Source organism: Macrotis lagotis, chromosome 2 (assembly GCF_037893015.1).
Source record: "Macrotis lagotis isolate mMagLag1 chromosome 2, bilby.v1.9.chrom.fasta, whole genome shotgun sequence".
Taxonomy (NCBI): domain Eukaryota; kingdom Metazoa; phylum Chordata; class Mammalia; order Peramelemorphia; family Peramelidae; genus Macrotis; species Macrotis lagotis.
The window spans coordinates 108,158,462-108,176,679 of record NC_133659.1 but is presented as its reverse complement, the minus strand read 5'-3'; the positions used below and the strand labels follow the sequence as shown (position 1 = coordinate 108,176,679).

Here is an 18,218-nt window from a genome sequence, read left to right as displayed (position 1 = left end):
AGCTCCTTGATGTTTTTTTCAATATCATTTCACTTTATTATTGGGGAGGGGGAATAAAGAAATCCATAGTGCTTCCCAGAAATAAACATACACACACACACACACACACACACACACACACACACACACACACATATATATATATATATATATATATATATATATATGTATGTATATATATAGTCCCTTAAATATTTATAGACATGAAACTTTGAAATTCACAGAACATTAAGTACTGGAAATAATCTAATCCAGCCTCTCTTTATTTTATAGAGGAAGGAATTGAGACTTTTCTTCTCTCCAACTCCAGCCTCTCATGTTTTCCCTCTGAGAATATGTCCCATTTACACTTTAAATACTGTGTATGTATATAGGTGTTTGTATATTGTCTACCCCATGATCCTGGGAGAAAAGAGACCATATTCTGTCCTTTCTTTGCATTTCCCCATACTTAGAACATAGCAGGTACTTAATAAATGTTTGTTGCCTGACAAAGTGATTTTTCCTAAGGTCATGCAGATGAAAAACTAGCAATTATAATACTTATACAATACATATTTTCCAAATTACTTAACATCCTATTTAAGTTCCCAGAAAAACTCTGTGAGGTGACAGGACAGATATTATTACTTCTATTCTACAGAAGTTAATAGTGGCTCACAGTCACAAAGCCAATAAGTTCAGGAGCAGATTCCAATCCAGGTTTTTGGACTCCAAGTCCAGAACTCAATTCCCTAGAATACATTGCCTGACTCTCAGTGCCCCCAAAAGGTAAGATTAGTTTTGGTTGTATAAATTGTAAAGTTAAAAGACTCATCATAGAGGAGGTAGGTCATGTGAAAGAGATGTGAAGGAAAAGAAGGAGGGAGTTATTCTAGGCCTATGTAAGGGAGACCAGCTACATTAAAGAAGAGGATGTGTTGGAAACAGTATGAAACAAAAGAAAGCTTTATGATGATATGATGAATCAAAGTGATGATGATGATGATGATGATGATGATACCTGGCCGAGGTTTACAATACACTTTACAAATATCATCTTATGTTATCTTCATAACAAGCCTTGGAGGTAGATGTTATATTAGACCCATTTTACAGATGAGGAAATTGAGGTAGTCAGAGATGAAATGACTTGCCCAGTATGGTACAGCTAGTAACTGAGGCCAGATTTAAGTTCGGGTCTGCATGACTCCAGTTTCAATACTCTGCCTCTGTTCCACCAGCTGCCTCTACAAAATGAAAGGATGTTATCCTGTAGATAATAGGGAATTAATAATTCTTAAGCAAGGGAATACCATGAATATTATCAAATAGATGCTGCTGAATTGATTTTAAAAACTTTATTTTTAAATGTTTTAATATTTTAAAAGAAGATATAACAAACTTTATGACTTAGCCAGGAAAAGACAAATTGTTACAGACACATTTCAGCATGATATCTTAATACAGGCATGCTGACTTGCAGCTAGTAAACGTTTAAATAAAGGTTGAAAACCTAGCACTATATTATTTCCTGGGGGGGGGTAAGGAAAGGGAAGATCATGAATTTTGGACATGATGAATTTCATATTCCAGTTGAGATGCACTGTATATAACTAGAAATTACTATCTACAAGTTATGGAATAGATTGAGAAATTTAAGCTTGAGATGTAGAGTTGGGAGTCATCTGCATGGACAGGGTGACTAAAGTCCCAAGTATATTACTGAATGACGGTTGTCATATATTTTTTGACTGACGAAATCTTCCAGGGGAGGAAGTACATAGGGAGAAATTTCTTCTAAATTAAGAATTGTGGGAAATTGCCTATAAATTAAGAGCCTGGAAGAAGATGTGCCAGCAAAGGATACAGTTATAGGAGGAGGAATATTCATAGCCAGCTGCAAGTCTCAATAACTTGTTCACTTAATTAAGTCTTGCTATTTCTACTGCTACACTCTCTCTTACTTATTTCCTCCAACATTTTCAAAGTTACAGCATCCTCATCAAAGCCCTTATTACCACTGCTGGGAAATATGGGATAAATTATTATTACCTAACTCTGATTAGGTCAGCTAGGTGACCTAGGGGATAGAATGTCTGGCTAGGAAAGACTTATCTTCCTGAGTTCAAATTTGGCTTCAGACACTTACTAGCTGTGTGAGCCTGGGAAATGAATGAATTCATCCTGTTTGCCTCAGTTTCTTCTCTGTAAAATGAACTGGAGAAGGAAATGGCAAACTGCTCCCATGCCTTTGCCAGAAAACCCCAAATGGGGGGGGGTCACATAAGAGTCTATCACTAAGGAACACTCCTTATCACAAAACCGAGGAAATTTTCACTTTTAAAACATGTTCTTGAATGGTTCTGATTAATTCAAATTAGAATAATATTGGAAATATTTAGCAAAAGCTGAATGAGGCTGTCTAGTACTGGGTGTAATATTTAAGTAAAATGCTGAGAGAACCATACTTTTTGACTTCTAATTCCAAATTGAGGTTTAAAACTTCATTCTCCACCCCAATGAATAATCAGATCAAAATTCTGAGGTAAATATTTCCTCCTTCATCTGGTAATAATATGGAACAAGAAGTCAAAATCCCATAAAAAACTAACTTCACCTTTTCTGTGTAAGGAGCATGTTATGTTGATAAAAAATGTTTTCTGTAAATTTTATATGTTATTTAATTGTTTTAGGTTTATTTATAGGGTACTTAGGAAGAAACTAACAAACTGCAGCTTTAATTGATCCCCTGAGAAATTCGTATTTTGGCCCAAATTTGGGCCAACATGTTCAGTACTAGGAGGAAAGGGGGGGGGGGGGGAATGCAACAAAACTAAGAACTAGGAAGAGCTTGGTAGAGTCACAAAAACACTGTAATGACTGACACAAAATGAGTGACTTACAGACAAGCTTGCAAGCCAAGGTAAGTCAGATTCCAATGCTCTAAACTCTAAATTCTAAATTTTAAACTCGCTCTAATTCAACGAGGGGGACTCTGAGCTGCAAGAAGCGCCATCTGATGCAAGACCCCAAGCACAGCAAGCTAGGGGGCCTCCACCTTTTTCAAGAGTTCCCCGAGTGAAGGGGCACGCCCTCCCGGGCAGCGCAGACCGCTTTGGCCCGCTGGCCCCACTCTGCCTCTCTGCCCCTGCCCGCCACCACCCCTGGCTCCCGGCTCTGCCTTTGGGGGCACGACAGAAGAGAGACTAGCGCAGGGTGCGGGGAGGGAGGGGAGGCGCGGCCGAGGGGGACCACCCGGAGCAATCCCTCCTGCGGGAGCCGGGGCTGGGCCCGCTCCTAGCCCGGGGTGCTGGCTAGCGCCCCGAAGCCGGCCCCCGGCCCCGCTGTTCTTACTCACCGCAGGCTCCCGGCGTGAGGAAAGCCAGCAGACCCCAGAGGAGCGGAGCGGCGCCCATGGCAGAGCGAGCTCCAGGAGCCTGACCGCTAGGAGAGGACCGGTGAGGGCAGAGATGCCCTGAGCCGCCGGAGGCTGGCAGAGCCTCACTTAAGCTGAGGCTGCACCTGGCCAAGGCTCAAAGCCGCGACTCTCCCTCCTCCTCACCCCACCTCCCCCGCGGCGGTGGCTGTGATTGGCTCGCCGCGGGCCGTCCTCACCGCAGTGGCTCGATTTCGGAAGGGAGCTGGCCAATCAGAAGGTGGTGCTGACTGCTTTGGCTTGCCTGGGTAGCGGAGATTTGAGCAGCACGCTTGTGCGTTGGACCTAGGCCGAGCCCTGGCTCTTGGGAGAGGTTGAGGAGGCTCTTGTGGGGGATGATATGGGCAAGTGGGGCTTGGGGTGGGAGGGTGGGGGGTATTGAGGACGCCTCTTTAGGAAGATGCGTTTCTGCAAAACGTGTTGCTCTCAATGAAGCAACTGAATCATTTCAGAGTGATTTGCCTGAAGTCGCAGGCCTTGAGCTGGGGCTTCTTACTCTCAAGACTGACAAACCACCTCTTTAGACTCTCCAGGCTGTTCAATGCAGATTCTCCACTTAGAAAATTTCCTAGACCCTCTGAGAGGTTAAGTGATTCACCTTGGGTCATGCACCATGAATGTGTCAGATTTGAACGAGGTCTCCCCTGGTTTCTCTACCCAATGGGATCCCAGTACTTCCAAGTGCTGCCCAAACCAGATTAAACTGTAACTGCAAATATTGCAAAATAAATGAAAATAACCATAAATCAGATAATGTTAACATATGGCTTTCTATACAATCCACAGAGCTTCTCATGTATGATTTAATGGTCCTGGTTTCTATTTATTTTTGACACACTACATTACACTATGTTTCCTCTAAATATAATCACATATTCAATTAATATTTACTAAAAGCTTCCTATAAATAAATTGTCCTAATGGATATCATATATTTTATATATAACTATAAGTTTATTATATTTACTATATACATCTATGTATACACACATGTATTTTATACACATGCATATGCACACATATGCACATATATACACATGCATGTATACATGTGTGTCCTTGGAGAATAATCTTAACTTGGACTCGAGTTGCGAAAATATGCCACTTAACTAATTGAATGTCTTAGCATGTTTAACTCAGAGTCAAGAGTCCAGAGTCTTGATTCTTGACTCTTGTGTGACCTTGATTCAATTGCCTGACTTTTCTGGGCCTCTGTTTCCTTATCTATAAAGGAGGAGAGTGCTCCATCATGTCCATGACCTTTTCCAGTTCTAGTTCCAGTTCGTGATCCTATGTCCCATAGCCTGGAGGTTGGAACAGATGACGTCAAGAGTCTCTTCTAGCTAAAAACCTATGATCCCATGATCAGTGAGTCTTCACTGAAGTCCTGTTTCTGTTCTTCTTCATACAGTGAAGGTGAAGCTGGATCCTTAAGGGCTATTGGGAGGGATATAGATATGTTTCAAAGGTTTTACAACAGTCACTAAAGAGATTTCCTTTTATTTGAGGATCAGTCTAAGTTGAGAGAGGCTTACCCACTAGAAGGTTAGCCACCAGGTGGCAAGTTCCTTTGACCACAATAACGCATGAAGACTGTCTACAGAGGCATAGTTGGGTTAAGATCTGAGTAGGCAGAGAAAGAAAAATTACAGAATTTTGAAGTGTTAAAATAGGTGCATGTCTAAGTGACAGAAAATCACAGGGAAACTGAAAGAGCAGGTGACTGGAATCAGGAAACAGAGTCAAGTTCAGTCTTTGTTACTTATTACTTGTGTGACCTTCAATCAATCAAATCAACAAGCGCCTGCTGTGTCAGACTATGTTGGGTGTCTCTAGTCCAAAGGAAGAACAAAGAAGACTCTGCTCTCAGAGTAGGGGACTCAGTGAGCTCTTTGCTAGGCAAAGGGGGCATGCTCAAAATGCTTCTTTGGATATCTCCATGATACAACTGGGCATGCCTAGAAATACCCAAGGTACAATAATAAAATGAGGTGATTGTCAAATATGTATTTGAATGATTAGGGTACTCCTAATCCTTATAGAAAATTATATTTATCAAAATAAATTTCTCATTTTTATTAAAATAACTAAGGATCCAGAGACAGGATTTGCTGTAATTACAAAATTGGAATTTAATAGGAAGGAATAAAATAAAATTTCAGGAATAATACAGATCCATGGAAGTACTGAAATATATTGGATCAGGGCAGCTAGGTGGCACAGTGAATAGAACACTGGCCCTGTAGTCAGGAGGACCTGAGTTCCCAGCTATGTTGACATTGGGCAAGTCACTTAACTTCATTGACTTACCAAAAAAACCATTAAAAAAAGAAATGTATTGGATTTATAGAGACAAAATGCTTTGTGTAGGAATAAGACTAATTCCATATACCTCCTACCCCTATTTAATTTATTGTTGAAATTAATCTGGAAGGGAGGTATATGGAATTTTTCATTAAGAACATTGGAATGAGATATGACTATGTTAGAAAGGGTTTTATTTTGTCTACAGGAACAAGAGTTTTGGACTAAGGTTCTTCTTAAAAGGCAAAGGTCAAACAATAGAGAACTGAGGGAAAAAGAAAAGATTTAGTATTAAGGAATGTAATGTTCTTCTATGTCTTCATAATAGTCCAATAAAAAAGGATCAAATTATGTCAACCTTTTTAGATTTTACTACTAAAAACAACTATCATCAACTCCCTCTGATAGACAGAAAGATAGATGAATGATAGATAGATGGATGGATGGATGGATGGATGGATGGATAGATGGATGGACAGACAAATAGAGAAAGATGCATGCTTATCTAGAAACATACATGGATGGGTAGATGGATCATTTATTAAGCACTGTGTGCTATCATTGAAGATTCAACAAAAGCAAATAATGCAGTCTCAACTCTTAAGGAACTTACATTTTCCCATAGAAATTTCTTGAACTGCTAATTAAAATCCCAGACCAGACTGTTATTCCATTTACAGATAAGGTTCCTAAGTCAATTAGGTCTAGACAGACTCTAAGATTTCTGTTTGTTGCTCACAAAGTCTACTTAGCCCATCTCTTTAGGATCTGTGATTCCATAATTGTAGACTCCCTCCATACATGAAGCCTGGGAGGCAACTCACTTCTATAGAATCATGGAAAGTTGTTTAGCACATAGCAATGAGTTGCCTATCATTGGTTACACAACTAATATATGGTCAGGATAGGATTTGACATCAAGTGTTCCAGACCTCAAGGCATACCATTGATCAACTATGCCCTGCTGTTTTAATTCACAATGTACCTGAAAATTACTGAAATAGCATTCTGGCAAGTTCAGTGACCTGGTACCAGTCAAGGACCTTGTCACAAGAGACAGCTGTGGTAAGTACAAATAGCACCTTGTTCCTAGAATGAGAGGATCAGAGTTTGAGTTCTGTTTGGGTAATCCTGGTCAAATCATTGAAGGTCATTGATTCTAAGACTCACCTCACTTCCAAGTCAGACCTGTAATGCTACCTGCTCTCCAGACTTCACCTTCAGTTTGCAACTTCAGCTTCCACCCCTGTGATTCTGGACTCTAATGGATGAGCATTCATTCACCTGATATTGCACACCCTCTAGTTGATGATGTCACTTTCTGACCACTCCATACTGCATTATCCCTTTTCCCACATGGCCCCTTTCCAACTCTAGCTCTTAGAATAGTAATTTCCTGCCTCTTTCCTCCCTGGCCATCATTATCTTTTAATGATCAACTTCAAGCACACTTTCATTTAGGTGAGCTCTGAAAAGGAGGGGTTTGGTTTGATAAGTAAGAGAGTCTATCTGCTAAGGTGGGCAAGACAGGTTTCAGTAGTTACCAATAAGTCATTAGTTAGATCCTTTTATATGTCTGGGATGTGAGTGGGACTTTCCTTTGCAAAGTGATACCCAGATTCAGACTAGTCATATAAGAGAGTGAACCTGCTCTCTCATTTTCCTGGGCTTCAGTTACAGGTGGCTATTGCTGAGACAGTTTGCATAGGGTCTGTTGCCCTTGCAGACAGAAACCTATTGTGGGACAGTAGAAAGTATACCTACTAATAATCATCTTCCTTACTGAACTTTAGAGATAAATCAGGATTAGGTCTACAAGGTGAGCATACACATTTGTATTTAGAACTGATGCTATATATACATACATACACATGCATGTGACAAATGTAGATTTCTAGGGGCACAATGATTTGTGAAGGAATTGTGCCTAATACTGCTTCTTTTTTAACTTTATTTAAGGCAGTGGGGTTAAATGACTTGCCCAAGGCCACACAGCTAGGCAATTATTAAGTGTCTGAGGTCAGATTTGAACTCAGGTCCTCCTGACTCCAGAGCCAGTGCTCTATCTACTGTGACATCTAGCTGCCCCTCCTAATACTCTTTCTTTTGGACAGTTTCTGTTTTCATTCCTCTAACAAATGATTGTCCTTTTATTTGTTTCTCAGGGATTTAGTTTTTAATTTTGTAAGTCTAAGTTTCTCCTAATGCAAAACCTAATTAATTTGAAAAATTTATTCCTAGATTTCTTTTTCCCACTCTGAAAATGAACTTTAAGTATTACACCAATATGTTGTACTACTAGTTTATTTTCCTTTATCTGGAGTTTGGGGCCTTGAGCCAAAGACAGAAATTTATGCAAACACTTGTGCCTAGAAATCTGGAAATTTGTAATAAAAATTTGGTTAACCTCAAAACAAAAAAATGGGGGTTTCCAGTCTGATTTTGATACCTATAATTTTGGATTCTCAACACAGAATTCATTCAGAGTGATTCAAAATTATTGTAAAAAAGAAATTCCCTGACCTCCCCCCCCCCCCCAGAGGCCAAAGCATTGTGGTGATGCAATCAACAACAATAGCTTCTAGGTCAAGTCCAGGACAACCAGTAAAGATCACTTCAGCTTTAGGGAATGGTCAGCTAAAAAGAAAAAAAAATTGTTATCTTAGTATACCTTTGCATGATCGGCTTTAATGGTCTGTTCTTTCTTCCTCCCATCCCCTATTTCCCACCAAGCAATATTTCCAGTGTTTAAGGACATTAAAGAATATTGTGTAATTCAGGTACTTGAACTTGAGAATAGGGAACATTTTCAGGGACTTCCCAGGCCATCAAACATTTCAAAGAGAGCTCTTAATTCCTTTCAGTTCCACAGGAACTAGAGAGAGTCTGTGTCTTCTCTTGGGTTCTTCTGTCTCTTAGGAGAACCCATGGATTTAATTGTTTATATTTTTGCCTTCATATCCATGACTCTGAGCATTATTTAGCTACAAGATACTGGCACAAGGACCATAAGAATACTGGATTATACTAGTCATTCCATCAGTGATCGGAAGTATAGCAACATTACACCTAGATGTTATCAGTTATCATTGCTACCTGCAGGTACAATAAATAGGTCTATATATGTCAGTGACTTTGCAGAGGTCAGTGATAGTGATGGTGGGAAACTCTTTTGTCTCCCCAAAATTCAACTCATATGTTCTTTCTTAATGAATTCTTTTGGTTAGGTTTGTTTATTTTGGTAGAGAAGTTTGTTTTATTTTTTAGCTTTTTAAAAAATTCTTAGACACATACATTCATACATACATACACATGCATACATATATGTATACATATGTATATACAAATACACACAATCACTAATTTCTGGCCACAGATTGAATCACCATCTTATTACCATTACCCCTACCCCTTCCACTATTGAGAATTGCTTATTTTTTTCCCTTTATACTTTACTTTTTACTCTTGTAGTTGCAAAATTATTTTTAGCCTCTTTGAATAGATGTCTTAAAAATTAAACCAAGATTAATTGGCCACCTTTCTTAAGAAAGATTTTTCCTTATATTCTGAATCTTATTGCCCTTTACATAGTTTGAAATCAGGATTTATAACTAGTCAGTGAAGTAGAAAGAATGCTACATTTGAAATCAGAGATCCTAGGTTCAAATTGTGGTTCTGCTACTGCTTATCTCCTCCATTTTAAAATGAAATGATTAAATAATCTTTATGTTCCTTTCTATACATAAATTTATTGTATTTATTATTTTCCTGCTTCTGTATCACTTCTTTTTTTTTTTAGGTTTTTTGCAAGGCAAATGAGGTTAAGTGGCTTGCCCAAGGCAACAAAGCTTGGTAAGACTGCATTTGAACCCAGGTACTCCTGACTCCAAGGCCGGTGCTTTATCCACTATGCCACCTAGCCACCCCTCCGTATCACTTCTTAAAGTTTTCCAATTAAAAAAATATTTTTCATTCTGAATATCAACATCAAAATTTACAAATTTTAAAGCACAAGATTCTTATCAGTAGCAAGGGAAGCCTATAATAGCTGCTGCCATTCAGTATAGTTCTAACAACTAGAGTTTACCAAAAGTAAATTGAACATCCCAGTGTGGTGATAGGGCCTCCCTCCTTGTAGGTCTTCAGATAAAGATTGGATGGTGATCACTCTTCAGATAAATTTAGTGGAGATTCCTTTTCTATATGAGTTAGATGATATGGTCGCTGAAGTCTTTTCTAACTCTCGAATTCTGTGATTCTGTAGTACTAAGCTTTTTTATGCAATCTCATCTTACATTAGTTTTTTTGGGGGGGCTGTCATATTACATTATTTACTCATATTGAACTTGCAGTCCACTTAAAAGTCCAAATTCTTTTTCTCCTGAACTTTTTCTGCAAATGCTTTCACCATCTTGAACTTGAAGGTTTTTAAATCCAAATATAAAACTTTAAATTATCCTTATAACATTTAATCATATTAGAGATGTTTCAACATTTTGGACAAATGAGGCCTTTTTGGATCCTGATTTTATTATCTAAAAAATTTGTTGTTGCTTCCAGTGTTATATCTTCTGGGAAATGAATAAGCATGCCTTCTATGCATTTGTGCAGATATTGTCAACAGGGAATTCTACTGAAGAGTTTGTTTATGTAAATACAGATTTAATAAAAGGTCTTCCTTGGTTTCTGACATATGGTCTGAACTCAGACACCATAATTCCCTGTTTTTTCTTATAAGTTGTATAATACACAAGGGTGAAACTGTTATATAACACTTGTCCTTAACTCAATTACCAAATGTATTTTTAGACAAAGTAAGCCTTCTACCCATAGCATTCCATGTGATCTTGAACTTAGAATCCTTGTGATTTAGAATGTACTATCAGTTAAAATGATCAAGTAGAGCTCCTCTGGGTCACATAAATTATTATTGTTGTCTGACCTACATCTCTTCTACTTGTTCAGAGGAATAACACTAAGGAATAGTAAACTGTGCCTAAAGTCTAGGTAAATAGTATCTATAACATCTCCCTGATGTGTCAGTCTAGAGACTGTCAAAAAAAGAAATTAAATTTGTCTGATATAAAATATTCTTAATGAAGTCATGTGAAAGATTTGTGATTACCTTTATTTTTATACGTTCATTAACAATTCTATTAAATAATGTGTTCTAAATGTTTGCCAGGAATTGATAACAAGAATATTGGATTATGGGGCGGCTAGGTGGCGTAATGGATAAAGCACCGGCCTTGGAGTCAGGAGTACCTGGGTTCAAATCCGGTCTCAGACACCTGATAATTGCCTAGCTGTGTGGCCTTGGGCAAGCCACTTAACCCCGTTTGCCTTGCAAAAAAAAATCTAAAAAAAAAAAAGAATATTGGATTATACTTCATATTCATTCACTCTCCTTCTACTTTTCTAACTAATCTTTTTCATTTCTTTCAGCATGCTTGTCCAGGGTCTTATTACTTAAACTTATCACAGTAACTCCTATCCAGTTTCCTTGCCTCCATTTTTCACTTATACTAGTTTTTATGAAAATTATTGAAAGAGTAATCTCCCTAAAATAAACCTGAAGTTGCATTCAATTCTCTAAATTCAACTACCAACTACTGTCCCTGTGTGAATGAATTTCCAGACTTGTTCTTCTTGGCCTCAGGGAAAAGAATTAGGAGTAACAAGTAGACATTGCAGAAAGGCAGATTTCAGTTTGGTTTAGAGGAAAACCTTTAATATTTGCCACTTTTAAAAGTGAAATGGGTAAATAGTATCTCATTTCATTGGAGGTCTTCAAACAAAGGAAGGATTATTTTATGTCAACTATATTGTAGAGAAACTTCTAGGTCAGAATCTAGTTGTACTACATGGGTTTTGAGGCTGATTCTTAGATGCTGTGATAAGTATAGGGAACGGTTTTACTGATGGGTCCTTTCTCCCCAGATGCTTTTTAAAGATGACTTGGAGGAAGAGTTAGAAGTAAGGTTGTTGGTTCAAAATTTTGTTTTGTTTTAAAAATTTTATAACTACCAGTACTATTCTTCCTCATTTTTAGGAGTGTTGCTATGAATGAATCAGTGTTGCTCTCTATAGAAAATAATACACATATTTCAACTATACATGGCTATATTAATAAGTAAAACTTTATTTTTCTGTTAGGATTTTTTTGTGTATTAGAAGTCTATTACCCTTTAGTTAGAATTTTACATGGAAAGAAGAACATAAGCAGTTCTTTGAGGCCCAAGATCTCTTATTCAAAAAAAGTGAGTACCACTCTGGTGGTCCAAGTTCAGTTTTTGACCAACTAACTTGATTTGTCTCCAGCTCTGAACTGTAATTTCCAAATCATTAGCAGCTCAAAGTTAGCTCCAATATGAGTAGTACCTAAAATCTGCCACAGTAACTAGATTCTCTGTAAAATCCTTCATGGTCATCAAAAACTCAATTCTCTATTTGCTTAATTGTTGAACATCCCATTGCTTACCCATCTATGTTAGGGCAGGGGACAGTGTTCCTTAACTTGGAGAAAATCCAGCCTCCTTTAAATGTGGGCCTCCTTTAAAAAGTCTCCTTTGTTGAATAGTATCTATCTTATCTGAGAAAGAGCACTTTGTATTTTTCTTATACTTAACTTATTAAATGTAACATATTAACATTTTTTACTACTGTCTGTGTATGTACCTGATCACCCCTTTTCTAAACTATAAATTCATTGAAAGCAAGGACTGTCTTATTATTTGTGCTTCCTTTAGTATTTAACACATAGGTGATAAATATTTGTTGCATTAATGTAGCCTTCCTCTCTGAGTGCTTTCTCTCCCTTAAATATTTCTCCAGGAGTTGGTACTATTCAGAAGTGTGCTTGAAAGCCTTCTCCAAAAAATCTTCCTATCTCAATTTCCAGTTCAGCTTTCCTTCTACATCCTTATATCCTTGTTTAAAATAGAGCACATTTTACTCTTAATTGTGACAATCTTTTCAACATGTCTTTTTCCTGGCTATCCTTCATATCTGGAATGTAATTCTTCTTCAAATATGTCTCTTAGGATCTTTAATTTTTAAATATGTCTCTTAGGTTCTTTAATTTTTCCCAAGACCCAGTTCAAATATGTTCTACATGAAGCCTTTATTGACCTCCCCAAGGCAGGAACTTTCACATAGGTCCCAGAATCCTTATGCATAGCACAATGTCTGGCACATGATTGCAATAATGGTAAATGCTTGCTGATTTGTTCTTTGTGGTCCAGGAGTACAATGAGCATATATGCGTGTGTGTGTGTGTGTGTGTGTGTGTGTGTGTGTGTGTACACATATATCATAGATATCACATAATTGCATTATTGCTGATCAAGGGACATTTTAACTCTGAAATATATGCAAACAAGTAATTTGATTTCCAGTGTTTTCAAAATAATTAGTACCTCACTTCAAACTGCTGAGCCTTTGACAAAGTCTTTGCTCCCCTTTGGAAAATCCCAATGTGAAACCAAGAAAGAACGGTGCTTTCTGCAGGATGAAAAGGGGGATGTTGTATTTTACTCTGGGAATCCCGTATCTATTAGGAAAAATTGATTTTAATAAGTAATCTAAAGTAGAGTAAGATTTTTAAAAATTGAAATCATAAATATTTTTATATAGGCAAAAAAGTAATTATTCCTTTTAATCAACTTTAGCTGAGCTGTTCAACACATCCAAGTAAAATTATTATATTCAGTGACAAATTGATACAAATAAATTGTCAACAAATTTAAACAACAAAACAGATAATCTGATACTTCTGATAGTATATATATGTATATTAAAGGTAACATCTTGCAACAAATATTTATTAAATGTCAGGTATTGTGCTAAGCACTGGAATTTATTTTTTTAAGGCTGAATAGTAGTCTCTGTCCTCAAGAAATTCACAAGGTAATTGCACAAATAGGGGCACACAAGAGTCATGACAGCAAGCTCAGATGTGGTTGTTTCACAGCATCAGTTGTTAAACCAACCCTGCAGAGTAGGAGCTACTGACATCACTAGATATAATCTATTATATGTGTGGAGTTTACAGGACTAATCTGGTGATGATGCAAGTACTACCTTCATACACATCTTATCTTCATGCATTCTTGATTTTATGTAGAGATAGGGCCTGACTCCTCTGGAAATATAAAAGAGAAATAGTCTTATTACTTTGCTAGTTGGAGCATAGAAGTAAACTCTATTTCTGTTCTTGTATACTTTTCAGTAAGTATACTTTATGTTCAAATGTTTATTGGTGGTCTTAGGAGATTGCAGGTGAACTGGATATCCAAGAAATGAGCCAAATTGACACACATAGACTCTCAGAGTGGGAGTGAAAGTAAATTATACTGATCGTCACTTGAGAAAAGCTTGCCATGAGCTTTTTAATCTGACAGGTAACATTTTGGGGTGGTTTTTTAGGGTGGTGTTGATAATATAATATCTAGAATTCTATAAACAAAGAAGATGTGGTACTGGGGGCATTGTGTACTTGTATTTTGTGAGGTGAGGGGTCACCAGTGCTATCAGCTTATAGAAGACTGGTTTACCATGGTGGATATGAACCCTTACAAAGGACTACAGTGGGGTAAGTGAGGCAGATGTTGGATCTCTGTCATGGAATTTTGGGATAAAACTGACTGAAGAGATATGAGGATAATTAAATTAATAATCATTCGATTAACAAGGATTTATTAAGCACCTCTTATGTGTTAGCTGTTGTGCTTGCATTCTAAAAGAGAAGACAAACATGTTAATAAAGCATATGAAAAATAAACTATGAACTATATTAAACACAGATACAAGGAAATATTTGAACCATTTACTAGTAGCTGAATGGTTCAGGGAAGACCTCAGGTAGAAGATGATGCTTGAGCTGAAATTTGAAGGAAATTAGAAATTCTAAAATGTAATAAAGGAGTTCATTCCAGTTATGAGGACAGCCAATGGAGGGGTTTGGAAATAGGTGGTAATCCTATTTATAAAGGGACTATTTGGTTCCAAGAAAATAGATAGCCACTTGACTTTATTCAGAAGGGCAATGACATGGTCAGAGGTAGTGGAATCACCTTGTGGTCTTGAGAGAACAGCTGAGTCCTAGCAATGGTCTTGATTTAGAAGAGCATGGTGGAGGCAAGAAAAGGTATAATGACTAAAGTTTGCTATCCATACCCAAGCTGGGGGAAGAGTCTAGCTACAAGATATTGGTTTCCCAGGAAAACATAAGATAGTGGATCTGATACTCTTAATAATATTCAGGCTACATGTCATGATGCTCCTTACATGGACATTAAAGTCTGAACTTAATTGTTGAGACTTAGTACATCTTTAACCAAGAGGAAAGACTAGATTGTCTGCTGTAGAAAATAACCCCCAAGAATGACTGAGGTCCTTCAAAAATTATATTGTTCATAGTTAATGAGACTGGTGAATAAGGTGCCCAGGAAAGAGACTGCTGAGGAAACAGGTTCCCTGAGAGAGCATGAAGAAGTGACAATGAATATGAGCCATTTTTGAAGAGAATCACTGAAGAGAATCAATTCTCAGACTGTACCTCTTTTGGCAGCCAGGAGTATTCTCAAGGGACATTAGGAGACTTCCTTGACATTTGATTTACACTACAAACTCAAATCAAAATGAATTTGAGTTCTAACTCACCAAAAATGTACATATCTTATGACAGAATGTTAGCTATTGTATGTAATTTGCGGGATTATTAGCACCAAAACTTTGAACCTAAGTTCCTATACCTGAGGAAAAGAAGTCTTATTATCTTTTGCTGTAGCTTTTCTCCCATTTGAGAGGTGAGCTGTCTGATCAGTTGCAAAATTGTACATGATGAATTCATTTCCTCCGGGTCTTTGCTTCTTTAACTCTCAAACCAGTTCCCAAAGGAAATAGGAACCAAGGTACAATGAACTTGTCTTTCTTTCAATTCTTCTTTTTCAAATGTTTCCTAAGTTAGAGTTAATATTGAAAATTATAGATTTTTTAGTTGGAGATTAAACTATTCAGGTGTGATTAGAAATTTGAAAATGTTCTGTGTTTCACTAAAATTCATGCGACTTCTGATCTGCCATAATTAAAGATGAAAATGGAATGACAGTTCCTATAAATTTTGACTTAATTTGGTGCATTTCTTTTTATGATAAACATCAAGCTCAAAGATTTACTACATGCTTAAATTACTAAATACACTTGATTGATGTTACTTGCCTTTCAAACAAATTCAGGTATTTGTAAATGTTGATAGATAACCTTTGGGTCAACCCATTTTTCCTTTTGTAATTTTTCATAGTCTAAGCAATTTTGGACCAATAAAAAAGAAGTAAAGAGAAAATGCAGAAAAAAATTTCTACCTTTTTGAGAGGCTCAAAATTGAAATTATATCTACTAAATTCTCTTTTAAAATTATATTTACCCTTAACATTCTACCTTTAGTATTAATACTTCTTTCTTTGTTCTGTTCTTATCTGTGTCATCAACTTTTCTTCACTGGATCATTATTCATACCCTGTTCTCAAGCCTCTAAAGCTCTCTATTCTCCTGTCCTCAGAGTTCCCCCCTCTATCCCTCTACTCTCTCATTAATCTTTTAATTTCTCCTTGCCTACTGACTGATTTCCTTTTTTCCTGAATCTCTCTTATCCTCAAAAAAACCCCCTCCCAATTCATCTATCCCCACTAACTAGCATCTATCCTCCCTATGATAGCTAAATTCTTTGAGAAGTCTAACTGCACAGAATTCATTTCTGCTTACTTTCTTTTTAACTCTTTGCAGACTGGCCTAGCTTCTGATCTCATCATTCTACCCAAACCAATCACTCTAAAGTTACCACTGATCACTTCTCTGCTAAATCTAATGGCATTATCTCAGTTCTCATTCTTCTTGGTCTCTCTGCAGCCTTTAACACTTTCGAGCATCCTTTTCTCCTTGATAGTCTCCACTTTAAGTTTTCATGACATTATTCTTTTTTTGCTTTCTACTTGTCTCATTGCACCTTCTCTGTCTCCTTGGCTAGGTTCTCATCCATGTCGTGCCTATCAGTGGTGGGTGTCTCTCATATCTTTGAACTGGGCCTTCTCCTTATATTCTATTTTATTTAGACATCTCATCAGCTCCCATAGTTGCAATTATTATCTCAGGGCAGATGACTCTCACATTTACCTGTCCAGGCCCAACTTCACTTCCAATCTCAGCCTCACATTTCTAACTACCATTTAGATATCTCAAATTGGATGTTCCATAGACATCTTAAACTCAGCATGTACAAAACTGAACTCCTTATCTTTTTCCCAAAACCTTTCCTTTGTCCTAATTTTCCTATTAATATTGAGGGTACTACCATCTTCTTAGTTACTCAGGATCAAAATCTAGGTGTCATCTTTGCTGCCTCATTCTTTCTCATCCCCCAAAGCCAATCAGTGGTCAAGTCTGTCATTTCTGCCTTTATGACATCTCTCATATACACTCTATTCTCTCTTCTGACACCTCCACCACTAAGGGTCAAGCCCTTATTACCTCCTGTGTGGACCACAGCTATAGTTACTCCAGTCCATCTTCCACTCAGTTATCAAATTGATCTTTCCTTAAAAATGAAGCTCTAACCATGTCACTTCTCATTAAACAAAAATCAGTGAGTCCATATTGTCTAGCATCAAATTTAAAATCTCTGTGTGATGTTCAAACAGCCTTTATATAACCAAGTCCTTTCCAATCTTCTAATACCTTATTCCCCTCTTCATTCTCTTTGATTCAGTGACACAGGTCTCCTCACATTTTTTCTGTTTTATGTAAGACATACTCCCCCCACTTCTGAGCATCTTTATTGGTAAGGTGTCCCTCCTGCTTCATCTCTGCCTCCTAGTTGCCTTGGTTTCATTCATATCTCAATCAAAGCCCCCACCTGCTATAAGAAATATTTCCTAGTCTCTCTCAATGTTAGTGCCTTCTCTTTTAGATTACTCAAAACAGACCAGGATTTTAAACTCTAAGATGTCTTAAGTGTCAAACTTTGAAGGGATAAAGAATGAAGTTCATAAATTAGTCATATGAAGGACATTTTAATTTCAATTTACTGTCCCATTGAAGGAGAAAAGTTTAATGAGTAAAATAGATCATTGAAAACCATTCAAATTACAGAATGTAGTTTTCAAAAATGTAATTTAATATTTAACATCTTGCCTTCTTTGTTTTCCCAGATAAGGTGCTAGAATGCTTTCCTCTATGCACAAATCATCTTTAAGTTTGGTTCAAATGATATAAAATAAAAGGAAACACTCAAGTTAAAATACTTCATATATTAAAAAATCCATCTTAATCCTTCCTGCAACTCAGAATTCTAGGAAGTCATGAAATCTTAACATCAAAAGCATGTCATTCTTATAAGGGCAATGTGATTCATTCTCCTCAGTTCATCTTTAGAGGCAATTAGCAAATGATTTAAATACTTGATGTAGCTTTGGTTCTTGTAGCTGTAGATACTTGATTT

At 37.1% G+C, this 18,218-nt stretch overlaps 1 protein-coding gene and 1 long non-coding RNA gene across 2 annotated transcripts in view; both read right to left on the bottom strand.

Moving 5' to 3' along the window:
- The window catches only part of LOC141513073 (complement receptor type 2-like), a 35,916-nt gene extending 32,256 nt beyond the window's left edge, over nucleotides 1-3,660 (bottom strand). Inside the window, 1 exon segment of the mRNA XM_074222556.1 lies at nucleotides 3,341-3,660. Coding sequence (XP_074078657.1) covers nucleotides 3,341-3,398 — 58 coding nt within the window. The 5' untranslated portion in view covers nucleotides 3,399-3,660.
- The window catches only part of LOC141511149 (uncharacterized), a 90,004-nt gene that overhangs the window by 60,298 nt on the left and 11,488 nt on the right, over nucleotides 1-18,218 (bottom strand). The gene's annotated exons all lie outside the window — the stretch shown is intronic.